Source organism: Symphodus melops (genome assembly GCF_947650265.1).
Source record: "Symphodus melops genome assembly, chromosome: 16".
Taxonomy (NCBI): domain Eukaryota; kingdom Metazoa; phylum Chordata; class Actinopteri; order Labriformes; family Labridae; genus Symphodus; species Symphodus melops.
Genome location: NC_136706.1, coordinates 21,030,099 through 21,050,119, shown reverse-complemented (window position 1 = coordinate 21,050,119; position 20,021 = coordinate 21,030,099). Strand labels below are relative to the sequence as shown.

At 41.7% G+C, this 20,021-nt stretch overlaps 1 protein-coding gene across 5 annotated transcripts in view; it reads left to right on the top strand.

The window, feature by feature from the left end:
* Positions 1–20,021, top strand: part of tcf4 (transcription factor 4) — a 230,504-nt gene that overhangs the window by 8,364 nt on the left and 202,119 nt on the right. The window contains exons 1-4 of one of the 5 annotated variants that reach the window (XM_079365221.1): positions 3,528–4,226; positions 4,336–4,427; positions 4,748–4,786; positions 9,322–9,394. In XM_079365221.1, coding sequence (XP_079221347.1) covers positions 4,356–4,427; positions 4,748–4,786; positions 9,322–9,394 — 184 coding nt within the window. In that variant the 5' untranslated portion in view covers positions 3,528–4,226; positions 4,336–4,355. Of the gene's footprint in view, positions 1–3,527; positions 4,428–4,747; positions 4,787–9,321; positions 9,395–20,021 lie in introns of those variants that run through there. The other 4 variants (XM_079365223.1, XM_079365228.1, XM_079365225.1 and 1 more) reach the window with 4 other exon arrangements.

Genomic DNA, 20,021 nt, shown 5'->3' with positions numbered 1-20,021 from the left:
CCAAAGTTGATTTAGTTAAAAAAAGAAAGTATGTTGGTACCCCTTGAATTGTACTCTCAACAAATACCTCCATAACAGCGTTGCTGAGTGGGCGGGGCCATCTCGCTTCCCTCACGTGGTGACGGGGCCAATGGTCAGACACGGAGTTGCTCATGTGACTAAAACATGTTTGAGCCTCTGAAAGTCAACAAGCTGCAGGGAGCGCCGTCCGGTCTGAGCACAGATCAACAGAGGGACTTTGACGTCACTCAGAAAGGCATTACTCACTGATCGGACGTATGTGGTATCTCAATCAATGTTAAAAATGTTCCATATTATGTATATTTTTATATTATTATATTGTATGTTGCTTTTCATACGTGCCTTTTATCGTCTCGCGTTTTCTCAACGCTAACTTGTACAGACTTGTATTCAGTTGCTCCTTTGACCGAGTCACGCCAGGAAGTATTTCCCGCCATGACCCCTCTTTCCCGTCTCATTGCGTAACATCTTCCACACATCTCGGATGGTTTCTACGGCTCAGTTTTGACCCAGATGTGACGGACGTACTGTGCTCCGTGTCAGACCATCACTGTGTGTTCCTGCTCTGCTTCAAGGTTAACACACACTCAGACTAAACCAGAGTCTGATGGGAAAACGTTACGCAACTCTTTCCTGCATTTACATGTCGATGATGGCAGAGAAGCGACATGGGCCTTTTTGTCTTTATTGGAAGGACAGCCTGCCTCTATGTGATGACTGCTGAGCTAAAGTGGCACTCTGAGACATTAATGTGTTATTTTAAATGTCTGTCTTTGTCCTATTTTAAGCCACTCCTTCTCTTGTCTTAATGATGTCTGTAATCAAAAAGAAACATAGTTAACGTAATGACATGCTGCGTGTCTTTTCTGTCTTCATCCTTGTCGAGTCTTTCAGCCAGATGTTTTCTTAGCTTCCCTTCGTACTGACGGAAAACTAATTCATCTGAAATATGTTGAACCTGATGAACTTTACTTTTTCACTCTTCTACCTCTGATTGGGCCTCAACTGATTTAAGAAATATATCTCAATAATGCCAAGTCTCCAGTGCTTCAGGCGTGGACGCTCAGGATCGCTACAGAGTGCTCAACTTGGAACCTAAGGGACGTATACCTGCTGAAAAGAGGGCTTCTTCTGATTTTCTCCTGGACCTCTCCACCCACTCTTGGTAGTTTTTCACTTTAAGTAATCCAATAGGTGTCATAGCCTCAATAACCGCACCTGATTGGATAAGTGCACGGCTCGTCAGGGTGGTCGCTGGACTCATTTGCATAGAATAGAGCTCTCTGGTCAAGTGCGCGGGGCGGCTCCTTTTGAAACTTGCCGCAATGATCCCAAAATGCACTGCACAACTGCCTCTCCATAGGAAATGAATAGAAGGCGTTGACACGCTATCAGTGGAGCTGTGCCTTAAACCTTGTGCTTTCTTTAACTCTTAAACCTGACAACATTAAGGTGCTGTTTAGGTGACAGTAAGGCCTCTGTCACACATGACACACCCCTCAAGTTCTTTTTATTTTTTATTTTGTGAAATGTTGAGAACAATCTGCTCATTCCAGTGTTTCCCGTTCACACATGTCCCCTCACAGGGAGAGCTTAGCGTTGGGTCTTTAGGAGCCCAGGCCTGATATCAAAAGGATAATGCAGAAGTCACGATGTAATGCTAACGACAATGTCCAAGATTTAGATGAGCCAGCCGAGTCTGACGATGACAGTTTCTGCTTTTGTTTCAACGCTACGTGTAATTGAACGTATTCAGACTAAAGAAAAAGAAAAAAAAAACATATGCTGTTGAGAAGAGTTTAAAGCAGCTTCATTATGTCCCATATATCCCACCAGTTTCTCACCAGTTGCAAGATGTCAACGTCATCACCCCACTCGCCCGCTCTGTTCTTACCTGTGCTGGCAGGAAAAAGTCCAGGCAAAGACGTGCAGTGAAACATTCCAGCAGTTGTGTTGACACATGCACACGCGGGGATATTTCCAGGAGTGCAGACTGTGATTGAAAGGGCCTTAATTTAATCCTGCGACAGGTGTAGCAGCACCTTGCTCACTGTATGCTCTGATCGACTTCAGCTCCTTTTGTCCCTTTAAGAAGACAAGTATTCTGTTATTCTTATAAAGACTGAAGCCGATCACTTTGACCACATCGACCATATCTGTTCGCCCACCTCACCACAAAGCAAGACATTTTACTCATTTCTATCCTTTCTATCTATTGTCGCTAAGTTCACGTCTTCTGTTGTTTTTAGGTTTTTTTTAGTGTTTTCAAAATGCAACACTGAGCAGGCAACATGCAACGTGAGTCACCATTCTTTGTACATGTGATGCGTCTCTGCAACCAGAGCAAAGCTATTGACTTATGTGACATGCCTTTGTTCTTACAACAATATCCCAAATGAATCTCGAATGAATCAGAGATCCTAAACGCGGTGAATCTGTTTTTTATTTTTTGCGCCTTCTATTTTGTATGCTGATTGTGGGCTGTATGTGTGTACGTATTTCACTGCTGACTGCAAAACTAATTGACCTCTGTCAGGGACACCCTTGACCTCTGAGAGCCTGAGCGTTTGGGCTCTTGGATCTGTTTGCATTTTGTTATGTATCTGATTGATAACTGGGGTTTTGGTCTGCTTTGCATACAGTGCATGTTTGCTGTATGTTGAATATAATGTGTAAAAAAAAGAGTACAGGTTTGTTTTGTGTTTACTGTCCTATTAACACCCTGACAAACAAAAAGTTGCTGAATGAATTAACCCCATGTCTGCAACATAACACAAATTAACACTTTTGCGCTTATATTTAGAAAGAAGTGGATCTCTGGATGCTCTCCGCTGCTTTCTTTATAAGCTGTTACATGGCTTTTACTTTGTCCGGGAGTGAAAGGTTGTGAAGAGCCAGCAGGCAGGACCACTTTACACAGCAACAAATAAGCCTTTATGTCATACCTGCACCTGTGTGTTTTTGCTGGGGTTTTTTTCTCCGTGAGAGGAACCCGCACATGCAGGCTGTAATTTGCAGAAATAGGCCAGTCATTTTATACCAGCAGGCTGTGGGCTACACACACACACACACACACACACACACACACAAAAGTATTTCCAGAGAGGCGTGTTGGTGCTGTTTTTTTTTTTTTTTTGGGGGGGTATGGGGGGGCTTACCATGCATGCAGGTCAAGAGCTGCACTTGTTTTAATAAACTTTATAATCCAAGATAAACGAGGACTAAAAATGCACCAAAAAATAAGGATGCATATAGAAATGGAGGCTTACAGGTAAGAACGATTGTCTGACGGAGATTTAAAAAAAAACTAAAATATGAGTAGGAAGAGTCTAAGAGAAATGTAGCATATATTCAATATAAAGTATTCAACATATGAAACAAAAAAATAAAATACAAACTTATGTTGTTTGAGGATGGAGTAGTGCATTTCTTTAAAGTCCCGAAGAGCAAAAAAGTCCCCCTTTTCAACCCCAAATAGCTCAATTAACCCTATCCGAATCAAACCCACCAATCACCGCACCAATCAGCCAATCCAACAAACCTTTTTTTCCTTTAATTTTTATTTATTTTCTTATTCTTTTCGCTCTCTCCTGTAGTAGCAGCAGCAGCAGCAGCGGCGGTGTTAGACGAGAATGTAAGCTAGGTGGCCGCACGAACACATTTATCACACCGAGGCTGTGCCAGACGCACATGGGATCCGTCCTGCGTACCCGGGGATCTACAGCACCCGCAGCCGCGCGGAGGGGACCCTCAGCCCGGTCAGGAGCAGCGCTCACCCTGCCTGGACTCTTCCAGTGACACATTCACACAAAACAAGCACAACATATTTCTGAGGTGATCTTTTCTTCCTTTCCTGGGAGGCTCGCGGGGACTCAGCGTGTTATTTATTTATATCGTGTTTCAGGCTCAGCCGCGGCGGACGAGCTGCGTCTTCGCGCGGAGAGGTCGGACTTCTTTGGGGGAAACAGACCAAAACACACGCGAAAACACTCCCGTCCTGTTGCCCCCCCGAGTCTTTTATTTCCTGTCAGGTTTTTTTCTTGCGATTTATTTCCTGCTGCCAACACCAGGAACCGGGGACTGAGCTCCGAGGATGAAAGAAAACTAGATTTGTGATCGAGGCTCTGAGCTTGTTTTACTGGATTTATTTCGCTGTGGAGGAAAAAAGAGATCCCGGAGCGGAGCGGTGCGCAAAAACAGCCGAGGTCTTCCTCCTCTCTTCTCTCCTCTCCCTCCCTCTATCCCTCCATCTATCAATCTGTCTACCTATCCTCTTCTATCGATCTATCTTCTTCATTTGTTTTCATGTTTTAGGTCCGTGCGATTTTGCTAAAATGCATCATCAACAGCGGATGGCAGCTTTGGGAACAGACAAGGAACTGAGTGACTTACTGGATTTCAGCGCGGTAAGCGAGTGCACCTTCTTCTTCTTTTTCTTTTATTAATAAACATGCAGACTAGTATCATGACAGCACAGCCTTAAAGAGCAATTAAACGCGTCCTGTAGGCTTCATACAGCGACCTCTGTTTACATTTTTAGTTGCACGGCACATAACCTGCATATTTCCACTCAGCCTTGCAACTATTTAGCCCTAGAAGTTATGTGTTTTAATGTAGACTAACTTTCAGCAAAGTCAGTGCATACTGTTGGTTTTGTATTTTTCATTTTTGTTTGTGTGTGTGCAGAGAATTGTGATGCTGCATTAGTAATTTTGTTGTCTTATAGATGCGAAACAGCGAATTGAAAATGTTCCCAACATCCATGGTAGTATATCTCATTTTAAGTCTTTTTTTCCTTCTTGTGTAGCCTGATTTATTTTGCCCTTGTTAGGATTTTATGAAATGTTTCTTTTTGTCTGTTTGAGTTGATGCACTCTGCACCGTGTTGTATAGAATATGTCACACTCAAAAAAAGCTCGATGTTGATTCATGAATCTGCATGACAGACAGACAGACAGACAGACAGACAGGCAGGCAGCCGAACTGAGAGAAATGTGTCACACTTTCGCAGCGCAGATAAAATGTTCCTGCAGCAGGCTGTTAAATGCTCAAACTCATCACTCCCTTTAAAAGTTGGCGTTTTTAAAAAAAAAAAGCGAACAGTTGTGAAGTCGATGGGCAGGAAGCAGTGTCCCCGCTCTCGGCCATGTTTTCTCTGCGCCTCTCCTCCTCTGGGAGCAACTTTGAGCTGAAGAGGAGGAGGGAGAGAGAAAGAAAAGAAGCCATCATCCACAAATAAAAACGAAAAACGGACTTTACATTAATCCTATTTATCACACATAGAGAAAGCATGGGGAATAAAAAAAAGAGACATCTGCTGCAGGAATGATGCTGAATGAGAAGAACAATTAGGAAACAAACATTAATAAATATTACTACAATACTTCTTCTAAGAATATTAATGTAATGCCTATCACTGTTGGCTGGGCAATGGGAGTGAGTGCTAAGGGTTTTCTTTAGAGATAGTAGAAGGTATTAAGAAAATCTGAGATTCAGCATCATTTTAATGAACAAGGTTTGTGAAGATGCTGATGTTAATGAAAAAGGGTGACTATATACCTCTCCATCTATACAGAAACATAAATGCGATGAAAAAATAAAATAAAATTTCAGGCACACAACACGCCCACACACACAATGCATGAGGTGATATGACAGTATTATAGAAATATACAAATATAGATTAAAGCTATTATTAGAACACCACAATAATCATATAGTGATTCTCAGATCATACAGTGTGTACCAACACACAGTGCTGTATTAATCTCTGAGTACAATAGCAATGGAACAGCTCTGTTATTGTGAGCTGTAGTGCAAAGGATGCACAAGGAGATCAGTGTTATTACGGTAATAAAAGAATATGTGTCGCCATGGCTTAAATCGGCCTGCATGTAAAATAAGTCAATTAAGAGGTATTGAGAGATGACAAAAGATCAATCAAATCACTGCAGAGTCATTATTTGATGGCTCTCAGGTCTTTATGACGACATAAGAACATTTAAGAAACAGCATGGGGACATTTATTAGAATAAAATCACATTTCCTTTATTGCAGGATTCTTATTTAAAAGTCACAGTGATCTTTTATGGGAATGAAACCGATGCAGTTTTACAAAATCAAACATAAACTCTATCGCAATACAGAGGTAATATTAAAATACATATATTTACACAGTTTGTGTTTTCTAGCAGGACAAAGAAAGTTCTGTATACTGTGTGATATCCTATAAAAGTAATTTAAATTTTAAGGTGTCAAAAATGTAATCGAGTCCATTTAAATCCAAGTAAAGTTGTTAATTAATGCTCTTTAGTCGCTCTGTAGAAACATCATATGATAATGCAAAAAGTGCAGAAACAAAATCGATAAACCTTTAATTGTAAATACAGATAATAGAGTCCCTGACACATATCACAAGAATATTATCGCATTTTCCTCGCAAAGATTTTGAACAGGTTTCCAAAAATGTCAATCAGTCCGTCTTCAATGATCCGTCTTGAAAAGCATTCAAACAAAGGAGAGCAGCAGCAGCAGCAGCCAGAGTGCGTCTCTTCTCATTATCAACGCAGGCCGCTCGCATTAATTTATGCGATCATCTGTCTTTGCACGCCCACAAGCTGACGCCGGCAGCTCAAAAGGCTTCGACTGGGATATCGATAGACCTGCTAATAATCAGAATCGGATCTTTTATCTTGCAAACTGTTGTTTTCTCGTCATGTGATGCAGCCTCGAGGGACATTGAATACACAAGCTGCCCTCGTACGCATTTAAAGGCCCCACAGGCCGTGCGAAGAACAAAGAGAGACAAATAATTTGTTCAATTAAGGGTTTCATTTACTTAAATTGTGGTCAACTGGGACTAAAATAAGACACATTCTAAATCCATTAGTGTCTGAAAGTGTGAAGCTGCTACGATCATTGAGCTGTCACCATCAGACGCTCCGACACACGGGCCTGATCTTTATCCAGAGAGGTTATCAGTCGGGGTCAGCTGTCTCACTCTTAAACAGTCAAGTGTGTCTTTGTGAAGCTTTACAGTAGCTCTTACAGTAAGCGTTCAGCTTCAGTCTGTCGTAGTGTGGGCTTGATTTTCCTGTCGATGTGTAAAGCAGATGGTCACTAGTTCTGATGATAATCTCATGTGTTTAAAGTCAGATATGAAGTAGATATGAAGCGTTTCATTCCAAAATGAGCCGTCAAACATTCGGCTGAAGTGACACTTTTGAAGCATTTGTTTTAAAGGTGAGCAGGTAATTTAACTGATCCTGTTGCTGAATGAGGATTGTGTTTTTTTTTTTTAAATTTTATTTCTTTCTGCTTCCTCTAAAATGTTCCCACTGTAGTTTGGAAATTGAACTCTTCATATCTGTGTTCAGCTCTGAGCTGAGGGTCTGTGGGATCATTAAGGCTGGGTATCAAACCACTGAATTTCAACATGAACCAAAATATGTCCCATTTAAACAAGTATTCAAACAAAATAAATGACCAAAAGCTGGAATCAAGAGGCGTGGACAGGAGTCATGACCTGAACACGGGTCTTCTCTTGCCATAACTGTCATGGCTTCAGAATGGACTTTGATTTCTACAAATATTGACTCTGGACTCTAGCTGGTTGACTTTGACTGATTTTTTTTATTCATAAGGCCTTAAGATATAAATGACTTTAAATGTGTCGTACAAATAAATTTGGAATGTTCAGTAAAATTTAAGGAAGGTATTTTGGTAAGAGATAATGACATTGTTGAACCTCAAATTGACTCGTTAACGAGTTCACTAAAGAGTCAAGGACGAGGACTTGGTTTGAGACTAGTTGGCTTTGACGCTGGACTTGAACTGAGACTTGTCCTCTCATGAAACTTGATATGCCTCAGGTTTTATTTGGACTTGATCTCAGATATGACCTGGACCCATACTGTGGCTCTACTAACCTTACATACTCTGATCTGACTCATTCTGGACGCACTCTTGACTCAGTAATCAAGACCTAAGACTTGCTTAAGACTTACCAAACGTTGGACTCACGAGGGATTTAGGGACTTTCGACTGCTACCTATGACTTACTGATTCAGTCCTTACTTTCCTGTGACTTGCTTACTTACATCTCACTTGTCCTAGGTTTATGCAGGGTTAATGTACCCATGTTTTACCTCAGACTTAATTACTCAGGCCTGACTTATTCTAGAAGTACTCTGGACTGACTTCCCTTTGGGACTAAGTCATGTGGGACCAAGTGTAACCCATGGCTCATTTAGGGCTTACCTACTCAGGCATCATTTAGCTGGGACTTTAATTACTTATCAGTCTTATTCTGGATATATGCTGGGTCAATTTAACCAGGATTTACCCGGGGCTCACTTACTCAAGGTTGCCTTATTCTGGGTGTACTAGGGATTTAGTGACTTGGGACTAAATGGCTCAATACCTACCTTGGATTTATTCACAACTGACTTATTCTGGATTTCTGCTGGATACTGTGACAGCCCTAGCCATGTTGTTCTCCCATAATTTCCCTCAGATTTCCATATTTAGGGTGGACTTCTTGTGGAATTACTCTTGACCTAGTAAGTACTAAGCTACCCAAGGCTTACTCAAGAATTACTCAATTTGCACTAACTTGTTTCAGACTTTCTTATTCTGAACTTACTTGAGTGAGTTTGGACTTAGTCACTCGGGACTCATTCAGGTCTTCTTCCTCAGGGTTCACTTACCAAGGATTACTCTGGACTCAAGACTTGCTCAATTTGGATTTAAGTAATTTGGGACTTATTATTTCCAGACTTATTTTGAATTTACCTGGGACTTATTTACTTGAGACCAGCCTTTTTTCAAGGAACTTAAGATGTGCCTTTCATGTTGGCGACTTGACTTTTTGGACTTCTTGGGTTTGACTTGAGCCTTGTTGGTCATGCTTTGGTACCCATATAAAAAGATCTTGACATCCCCTCTGATTTTAGCAGTAGTATCTGACTGGTGTTTGTGCTATACCCATCCTCAGTGATAATAGACCTTTTTGTTTTCATGATATAGAGTTTCTTTCCAAAGCAAAACATAAAAAAATTTTAAAGCAGAAAAAAGTGCAATCAAATAAAACAAAGAAAAAACAGTCAAATTGAAGACCTGTTCTACAAAGACTGTAATGTGCTCAGAATCTGGCAGCAGCATCTTTCAGGCCAATCTAGGCCCGGCGTTTTGGAATGAAGCTTTTCATGCGTAGCTGCAGTCATGTTTCTGTAGAGATGTGTCTTGCTGTCTGCAGTGTCAATGCTCTCGGAGGTAATGTGTGTTCTATTTGTCTTGTAGATGTTTTCCCCTCCTGTTAGCAGTGGAAAGAACGGCCCGACCTCCCTGGGGAGCGGACATTTCTCCGGCTCAAGTATGTCATCCTTCTCTCTTTTTTCCCCCCGTTACTCTGCCGTCTTCTTCTCCCCCCTTCTTCCCCCTTTTCTTACACCTGCTCGCCGCTGCTTAGCTTGCTGTTTAAATTTTTCAAGTCTTGGTAACCATGTTCTGTACATGAAGATGCAGTTTCAGGATTTGATGCTGTTTTGCTTGGTGGATCAGATTTTTTTTTGGTATTCTGCTACTTCTTTGAATTGCATAGTTGGCCTTGATTTTGAGGCTGTTTGGAGTTTTAAGTTACTTAATGTAGCTCAAAATGTTAAATGTTGCCCGATCAGTGTAGAGGCCTGATCTGATTGTGCTGCTTTAATACGATCTGTTAGTCCATTTCTGTATACTCATAACCGTCCATGGCAATCTGACCTGACCTCAATATTTCCTCCCAAGAAATTTGATTAAGACATTCTCGATATTGTCCTGAAATATGATCATTGGACATTTTATTTTTAATGAATGCTGCTTAAACAAGGGTAAACAGTTATTTTGTAGGAACTATTTTCAGTGGTGGATTAATTCACATTTGATACTTTCACCTGTTAGCAGTTTTTCTTTGCTAACCTGTTGAATTTGTTGCTATATTCCTTCATACCAAACAACATATGAATTATGTGTTGCGAAATACATTCAGTAAGTGATGTTGTGATTTTTTTTTTCCTTCGGTGCAACAAGTTTGTTTTTCATCTGCTCCAGTTCATTTCTAAAGGAGACTTCCTGTTTTTCAGACTTGCTGCTCTCATTCTTTCCTGCCTCTGTGTGTGAGTGGATTGTGGAGATCAGCTCGCTGTGTTTTTCTTCCCAGTGATCTTGTTGTTGTTGTTGTGAATGCACAGTTTATTATTATTATTTTTTAACCAGAGGTGGGACACGGTGGACTTAAAAATGTCCTGGTTGTGACTTTGCTGCCGTTAGGTCACTTGTCAGATATTTAGTTGTTTCTCAGTGTAATCATTCTGTCTCTCGGTGCTTTGTTTACTCTTCCACATGCACTAATACATCAGTGAGGACGTGAACTTATGTGTAAATGAGTCACTCACTTTGCCAATTAATTAAGTGTTGAGATGGATCTATTCACAGTTATATCTGTTGGTCAGTTTGCTTTTTGGTGAACTTGGACCTCATTCATTTATTCATCCTACTATAGAAGCCAATGAGGAATAAATATATTATTGATTGATGGAGTCTGTTTCTTACACCACAACCATCAGAATAACTTTTGCTCTCCATAGGAGAACTCATCCATGAGAATGATTCTAGTTGAGTAGGGCAGCAGAGGAATGCATGGTCATCCTCTCTAAAACTTATTCAACACCACCAATTTTGCAACACTAAAACTGCTTCTCACTCGGCTGCAACCGCCCCGATGCCTGATGGAGCCAACAGAAGCACATCATCTGCTAAGAGCAGATGTGAGTTTTTTGACCTACCCCGGCTGCACCTTGAGATCGTGTCCATGAAAATCACAAACAGAATCAAGACAAGGGGCAACCCTGTTGAAGGTTAATACTTCCTGTGTTTGTGTTGACTTTGTGCCAAGGATGTGGGTGTAATGGCTTTGGGACCCCACATTGCCACAATACCCCACACATGACTGCCCATGGTCATTGGTCATAAGTCCACAAACACATTTAGACTGGAGGGACAACCTTCTGTGCTCCCTCAAGGAGCCCTGTGAAGGCAAAGGGTTAATCCACTGTCCCGAGGCCAGAATGGACTCTGCATGGTTCCTCCTGTACTTTTGTACTCACAAAGACAAAAAAGGATTTCTGAACTGATCTGCAAAATGAACTGACAGTTAACACTTTGAACTGTTTGAGTACAGCAGCATGGTCAGAGACTTCAGTATTTGCCGATCTCGGGACTCCCTGTTAGTGTTGGACATGCAGGACTCTCCATTGGCAAGTTGGACAAAGCCGACATGCATTATCCTCTTTGACTTTCAAGGGATCATGTGAGTGAAAATGATTTGGAAATTTATTGGTTAGACTTTTAAAATGAAGTCAGATTCCACACGTTTGAGATGTGCAGCAGTGATAAAGTTGTGGCTGAATGAACGTATTATGTTTATGCCCAAAAGGGACTTTTATGTTTTGAAAAAAGATTTTGATCAAAATACAGGAGGATTTTTTTTTTTTATAGGTCGGGCTGGGAAATTAATCAAAACTTACATTCACAACCTCTAACCAACATACTGGTTGTTATTATTTTGTATTATTACATATTATTTTCAGGGCAGAGTCATGTGATCACGCGTCCAATCCGTGACATGGAAGTAATGTCCGTCGTTTGGACTCATTTTGTCTTTAGGGAAGATGACACCGATCGAAAAGAAGTAAAATGTAAACACTGCGGAAAAACTGTTTGCAAGAATATTTATTTTCTACTGTTTTAGAGAAGTTAAAACTAAAATCTGTCATTTTCCTTTTTTTTAGTGATGCTTTAAATTTAGTTTCATGAATAACCAGAAAAAAGTTGATCATATATTCACTCTGTCATTTGAAAAAATGTCCCAGCTTTGATAGTTGAGCATATTTACAGAAGAGACGATGTCAGTGAAGTATAAGGGGGGAAACATTTGTTGAACATCTAATTCTCCACTTTGATTCTTCACTCTTTCTCCTGCTGTCTCCTTGGTTTGATGTTCATCTCTGTATTTTATCTCTCTGCTGTGATCTTGTATCAAGTTTTACACTGTGCTGCTTTTCCTTCGTGCACTTTCCCAGATTTTATCGTTACTGTGAGTTCTATAACATCCACAGCCGATACAAGGCGAGCTCAGTCTCTGTTCTGCAGAACAGGAGGACACTTTCTTATAAAAAAAATAAATAAAAAAAAATGTTTCTGGAAGCTTTTCACAGAAAACATGCGATCTGTTTTTGCCTCTCGTCTTATTTGCCTCTAAACGGCGCTCGGAAGCCATTTTGTTTGTTGGCTGGAAAACAGAGAGATGTCGAGACGTCTTCTTTGTTTACTGCTTCGTTGTGTGGTTGTTGTTGTTTGTGCTCTGTGGTTCGGAAGTGTTGTTTGCTCCTGTGCCGTGCATACAAATGTGAGAAAGGGCGATGGATGTTACCCGTTTGAGGGAGAAAAAAAAAAAAAAAAGACGTTTTTGTAGAATTTGTTGCGGTTGTTGGGCCTCGGTTTGCTGCTTCGAAGTGAATCTTCATTTTTATTTTTTTCATTTTTTTTTTCCTTTTGATTCAGGAACACACATTGGTGTCACACACACATGCACTCAGCCCTGTACACAAATCACACTCTGGTTCCCGTGCACACACATCTAAACACCCACTTGTACAAGATGCAACACACACACACACACACACACACACACACACACACACACACACACACACACACACACAAACACTGTGCTCACCCCTGCTGTGGCTTTCTGCAGGCCTCGGCATTTTGATGAGCCTGCCGCTGTTTGTGAATGCAGCTAATTAGAACTCTATAGACCTACACCAACCTCAAGAGCAGCGGTTTCCAAAGGCTGGGGCGAGGACGGGCGTGGGGACACGTTGGCACTGAATCAGGTCCACGCAGGTTCATGTGTCAGACTCTGACTTAGATGTTAGAAACTGAACACATTCATATTAAACAATATAAGTCATCCTCCGCAGTTCAGTTTCCCTGCATCTGATTAATCTTCTCTTTTTAATAAATATTCAAGTGTTTGTCACTTTAAAGACTTCAAACACACAACTGTCTTGAGGCTAAACTTGATTAGGCAGCTGCTCAGAGGCCACAAAGCGCCTTGTCAAAAAGAAGCACAAAGGCCCTTTTTCAAGAGTTTTGATTTTTCATAAACTATGAAAAATGTTCTGGTCTAAATTAGGACGTTGTGAGTCAAATTACCCGCCGCATTAACATATTGATGTGAGGAACTAATGTTTGGATTATTGTATCAGACAAGTCAGGACGATGGGGTATATTGCTGCTCTCTCTCTCTCTCTCTCTCTCTCTCTCTCTCTCTCTCTCTTTCTCCCTGATGTCTGACTCTATCCACCCTCCTATCTCTAAAATAAACTAATTTAAAGGTCCATCCCTCCAACTAAAGTATACAAGAGTTACCAGTGGTAACCAAAAGGAAAACAAAGTAGTCAGAATTGCATATTTTGTCTTGCAATAAGTAAGAATGTTTCCAAACAAAAGACGCCCAAAGCTTAAAATAAAACATGTTTTATGTAAATCAGGAACGAGCCAAATAAAAAAACTAAACTTTTGCCAGAATGCATAAATTTACCAAAAGAAAGAGCACAGTTTGTCCCTGTGTGATTGGTAAAATAGGTGGAGGTTGTAAACAGGGCTTAACAAGACAACATCAACAGCGAATGAGGACATAAAGGAGATGAGAGTCTGGATGAAAGCGAGAAACACAGAGGTGTAAAAATAACATGTCAGTCACACAGAGAAGCCCGGGATCAAAACAGCTTTAGGATTTGCTTCATCTGATGCTTTTGAGGATAAGAAATGACATTTTTCTACAAACATGAAAATCATGTAAAGGTTGAATTTTGAAGTGACAACCTTCACACAATGCCATGAATGCATTTCACTTTTGAAGCCCTCTCCTCGTTCGATGTAATTCCTCGTATTTCTGGCGATAAATTCACCTTGAAATACAAAAAAAAGCATCTAAACATAAACGCCACACAATCCCCACGAGTCCCGGCTGACACGCTCAGCCCACGGTCATCACCAACCAGGAAGTGGATTAGGCGTTTTAATTATTGGGAGATTTTGCCGTTGTTGTTTATTTCGGGATCATCCCTGGAAAGATAATGCACACTTCAAACTCTGTGTGTGTTTTCTAATCTCCTCCTGGATGAAGCCGTTCAGAGCGCGGCGGCTTCACTCTGCCTGTCAAAACGCTGCCACTCGTCTATTTCAGGTCTTGGCTGGTTTCAGTGTTTTTCCTCTTTTTTTAACGCTGTTATAACCTCTCAGATCCTCTGTTTGTCTCCCTGTCAATGGCGTTGGAAGGGGAAGGAGGTGTGTGTGTGTGTGTGTGTGTGTGTGTGAGTGAGTGAGAGAGAATCAGTGTTCAGCATTGAAATGTCTGATTTGACGAGATTTTACATGTTTCTGTGAGAAAATGATCCTGTGTGTGTACGTGTGTGTGTGTGTGTGCGCGTGTGTTGTTAGGACCAAAAAGGGGGATGGGATGGCAGCTTTGGGGGCGGAAGGGCAACCATCATCCCGGTTGCCATGGAACATGAAGTTGGCAATGAGAGATGGAGGAAATGTTTCCTCAAGTGTCAGCAGACTGAGAGTGTTCAAGAGGAAATCAATGTGCAAGAAAGAAAGAAAGAAAGAAAGAAAGAAAGAATAAGAAGTTGAAAAGTGAAGGGGACAAGTTAAGATTCAAGGTAAAGATTAAAAAAAAAAAGAAACTCAATAAAGAGACAAGTTATCAGGGAGGTAAGATAAGGAGTTAACAGAAGAAAGAAAGGAAAAGAACTGAGGCAGGAAGGAAAAGGATGAAAGAGAGGAAAGGTATTGAATTGATGCAGAAAAGAGGAGAGAGGAATTAATGAGGGAAGTAAACGTGGCTTAAAGTAAGGAAGGAAGCAGGACAAGAGAAGTGGGACAGGACATAAGGAAACGAAAAAGGAGGAAATAAGAGGACAATTAAAACTAAGTGAGCAGAAAGAAAGTAAAGGATGAACGAGAGGACGTAAGAAGGAAATCAGCAAGGAGGGAAAGTAAAGATAAAAAAGAGATAGAAGGAAAGGAAACATGAAAAGGAACAGATTGAAGGAAGGAGGAGAGGAGGAAAGATGAAAGAAAGGAAAGGTTGGAAGGAATAAGGAAAGGACAAATCAAAGATGGATTGAAGAATGGAAGGAAAGACTGACAAAGTGAAAAAACAAAAAAACTTAAGGACATCAATCTGAGACTGCAAGTTCACGTTTAAGTCAAAGTGCTCAGAGATCACAGGCTAATGTTTGTAAAGTTCTTTGGTGGAAGGAAGTCGAACTCAATCAGACGAAAGCTGAACAGATCATCAAGTGCTGATGTCAGTGGAGGACTTTTGGCCGTCATCCACCCGTGCATTATCTCTACCACTTTAACCGCTCGAGGTCCGTCCGATCCCAGCTGTCATTGGGCGAGAGGCGGGGTACAACCTCGACTGGTCGCCTGTCAATCAGACAAACAGCCCCGCTCACATTTATAGATTATCACCAGATTAAAAAAAACAAAAAAAAACCATAAGAAAGACATCAGCTCTGTGGAAGATCACAAAATCAATAAGCTTTTCCCTGTTTTATATTATTTCTGTCCCAGCTTCCTCTTCCTCTCCCTCTTCTTCTTCTCTTTCTTGTCAAAGCCAAACAGAATCACACACAGCCACGCTGCCGCCGCTGCCAGCGCGCTTCACGCATTAGCTGAGAAATTTGGGCAAGGATAGATAGAGCCCCGATGGCATGCCTGATTTTTGTTACCCTAATTGGCATAGCTTATTAAGTCACAGTTCACAGTCGAGAGAAAAAGGGGGCTGCTTTAATAATATCCCCTCTGCCGTTTGATTTGATGCACTTGTACCGAGACAGATAACGCGCTTCAACGCGGAGAGCGACGCCCCCACCGACACCCTCTTGTCTCTATCCAGTCAAATCTGCCTCTGTTACGCCTGTCACTCAAAAACAAGCCGGCTGATCGCTTTCAAAATAGAGACGGAGAGCAGGAGCCAGTTGCTTAATACCTCTCCCTCCCACTTCTCTCTGCCTCTGAGGCGGTTAAATTGTCTCGTTTCCCGACGAGGAGGCGCAGAACGACTCACAAAAACACCCAGCCATGCTCTTAATTGTGGTGCGGATTAGGGATTAATAAGCGTTTTTAGCCATAATGGCAAATATTATTAGCCCCATTTGCTTTTCTAATGCTAATAATGACTCTCCTAATAATGGCAGTGATTTCAAGGTTAGCGTCTGTGAGAACTCGGAGTGGATTTGTGGGTTTTTTCTCAAAGCTCAGGAGATTGACGTGCAGCTTGCTTCAACGGGCCGGCTCGCAACCGAGTCGGAGCGCCATATGTTTTCCCCAAAGGCGATCCAGAGACGTGCTGAGCTGCCGCTGGTTTAGGCTAGTTTTTATTCTCTGTCAAGATTAGTCTCTCTAAGTTAGCTTAATTGAGATGTCAAGTTTTGAAGTACTTTTTGGTCGATGGAAGTGTGTCTCTTTGATATTGTTGTCTCGTGTTTCCATTGAAGGCTGGGAGGGGAAATGTAGTTTCTGAACACCTCGTCTCTTTGAGTTCTTTATATGAGGTGGAGATAAAGTAATGGTGGTTTGACATACCTACCAAATGACTGCAGGAGAAACAGAAGATTCCCTCTCTGCTCTTCCCTCTTTACATTAAGGAAGATAGTTGACACCAAGCAGAAGTGACTTCAGGTCAAATGGTGAGACGTTAGAGGACGTCAGTAACCGTGAACGTCCTTTCGTCTAAAGCTTGTTTTTGAAGTTTAAATCAGATGTGATGTTATAGTTATGGTTTTGTCTTGTTTAGATATGTTTCCTTGTGTTTTCTTTATTGACTTTTGATTTATTATTAGTTTTTTATTATTAATTTTTTAGTATTATTTTTTTTTTTGCCAGGTTGTCTTTTTGAATTAAATTATTTTACTTTTTCTGCTCCTTGGTCCGCCTCCTTGTTCCCTCACACAGGGAAGAAACTAAAGGTTATCTGGACAACAGGAAGCTAATAGTGTTGCTCTTCTGCCTGCTCGGGTACTGTTGATACTCCCATAAAGCCCAGGAGAGTTTTCCCTGAACTTATGCTAATCATTAAATCCTTCACAATCATCTCAGAGGATAGCACTCATACTTTGATGTGAAGGGAAATCGGATTCGGTACTTCTCTTAAAGTTACACAGAATTGAAAATGAAAGACACTCTTTTGAAAAGTTAGGTGTTTTCAGGGTTTTGCCTTCGGGAGGATCGGATAGTGGGTAGAGTCGGCCATCAGGAGAGAGGGTGGGGAATAACGTGCAGGAAAGCAGCCATACTGTCTGAGCCCCCATCTTTGAGGAGTATAGCCTCCGCACATGGGGCTTGATCTAACCACGAGGCCATCATCGTGAACTTTGCTCAACTCCATTGACTCTCAATCTGCATCCAAAAATACTCGATGTTCATCTTTTGTTAGTTATTTCTTTCTATGTACAAGAATGACATGTTCCAGCAGTGTGTTTTGTGTCTTTTGAAGCACTTCGTAATTATCTGACAAAAGGGTTGATGGATCGCAAGTGCTAAATTACTGGTCTTTACGTGGCTTGTTTGTGAGTCGAATGTGACTGTTTTTGAATCATCTGTTGGAACACCTGCGGCAGGTTAGCTGTCTGATGTGTGTTGAGAATGGAAACCTTTCATTACCTGTGAGGCACTGGAGAAGACAGCTCTTCGGTGTATTTCAGCAAGCGACTGCGGTAGCCCGATTAGTCGATGCCCATTCCATCTTATAGACATCCTGTCACTGCATCTGACTTTGCTTTCTGTCAGTTTCTGAACCCATCATCATCTGACAAAGATTTGGCCTCTTGGGGAGTGACGAGCCGTTGTCCAGATATCTGACAAGAGGGGCCAAGACGTCTTCTTCTTCTGTGGGCTGTTTGTAGTTCACGATCAAGTCTAGAAATCTGGAAAACCAAATGCACGATCTGAAGAGAATTAGCAGCATGTATCTGCTTTCACATCGAGGTTTCTGTTTATAGACGTTCATGAGTAGCTGAATAACAGTAAGATGACAGCTCGGGGTGGGATTTACAGACTTACTTCAGATATGACTCGTCATACGTGGCCAATAATAACAGTAATATCATGAAACAGTGATCCAGTGATAATTCATTCATTGAACAGTACATCATATCTGATTAATGAAGAATATAAAATGAACCGAAGAAGGTAAAGTGCAGGATTCACGTGTCGGTTTCACGCTTCATCTCTCAAATCCTTTGCACAACTGTCTGACGTTATTTGCTGTCTTCTTCTTTTTTGTTGATTGGCATTCTGTTCATGTTGCTCTCTTTCATGCTGTAGCGCAATAAAAGGTCATGAAGCCGTAACAGAGTGAGGCAAATAAGTTGGGAAATCTGTAAAGAGAAACGATTGATATTTGGCCGCAGCAGTTTGACAATCGTCCAACACGAATGAGTACGATGATATCTCGCCATATTGATATTTTGTCCCTCCCCTTGATGACAGCTGCTCCTGATAGCTGAAACCAGAATTAAATAACACCTCAAATACAGCCATGTCACTTTCTCTGAGATTATGCCACTCTATGCATCCGTCCTGTCGTGCAGAAATGGGTTATTTTTGCTGCTGCAGCACGTGGCGCCTGCTTCTGTGCATTTATTATGGCTGCCACCAGCACCCACCATCTGAAGTCTACTGCTTCCAGGTTATTTATGATTGGACAAAAGGAAGAACTTGAAACGGACGGTCTGAGCTGCAGCATTAGACGCGTCTTGTCCTGAAGCGCTGCCGCCGACATTAGGACAGCTTCTGTTTTTCCTGTTCACATATATTGTTCATCCTCAGGGTGTTGATGATCCTCTGACTTTAAGCACACACGTGGGGTTTTTGTGTTTCCTCCACACATACCACACAAAGTTATCGTCTAACATTTGTTACTTCTCTGTCATTTATGAGCCTCAGTTCCAAGAAGCTAACGTTAGAACTGCTAGCGATGATGTTAGCAGATGTTTAGGTCAAAGCATTGCTTAGTTTCACTCTTGTTGACTGATTGGTTATATTCACAAGCTCCTTTATGTTGCTTCTACTGTAGAACATTCTGCTCGTTTCCTCCAATCAGCTGCCTGATAACCTGCACCCCCCCCTGATCCCTGTGAACGTGGTTTTGGTGCTTCATCTCCAGGGTCTTACAGTGGTACCTCTTAGCTCTGATAAACAGCTCTTCTTCTCTCTCTGCAGTCGGTCTGTGACGTCGCCGGTCGTCGTGTGTTTTCGGCGCTCGCTCCCACACCTGTTCGCTCGTACCGGCGTCGGTTTGCGGCACAATGGCAGTCACCGTGCCTAATTACCCGGTCCTTAAAAAATAAAGAGACAGCGAACGTCAACCAGCCTGCCTGGCAATTACAGCAACGCTCAACACCTCTCCGCAACAAACACCACTCCAATTAGAGGCAGCAACTTATTCTGGGAGGTGTGTGTGTGTGTGTGTGTGTGTGTGTGTGTGTGTGTGTGTGTGTGTGTGTGTGTGTGTGTGTGTGTGTGTGTGTGTGTGTGTGTGTGTGTGTGTGTGTGTGTGTGTGTGTGTGTGTGTGTGTGTGTGTGTGTGTGACAGGCTTAATTGTTTTTGAGTTTAATGTCGGCTTCAGGACTTGTGTGTTGTGTGAAAGGTAAGATATGAATGTGTGTTAGTAAGTGACTACTGTGTGTTATGGAAAATTGAGGCTGTTAATTGACGAGATGATGGTTTGGGAATCAAATGTGTTGCAGCTGATTCCTACTACGTCTCCTTCCTCTTACAGTTTTCACCCCTCTTCTTCCCTGTCAGCCTCCTTCACTTCCCTGCTCGTCGTCCTCTTCCTTCTGTACGTTTTTTTCCATTTCTGTTTCTTCACCCTTTA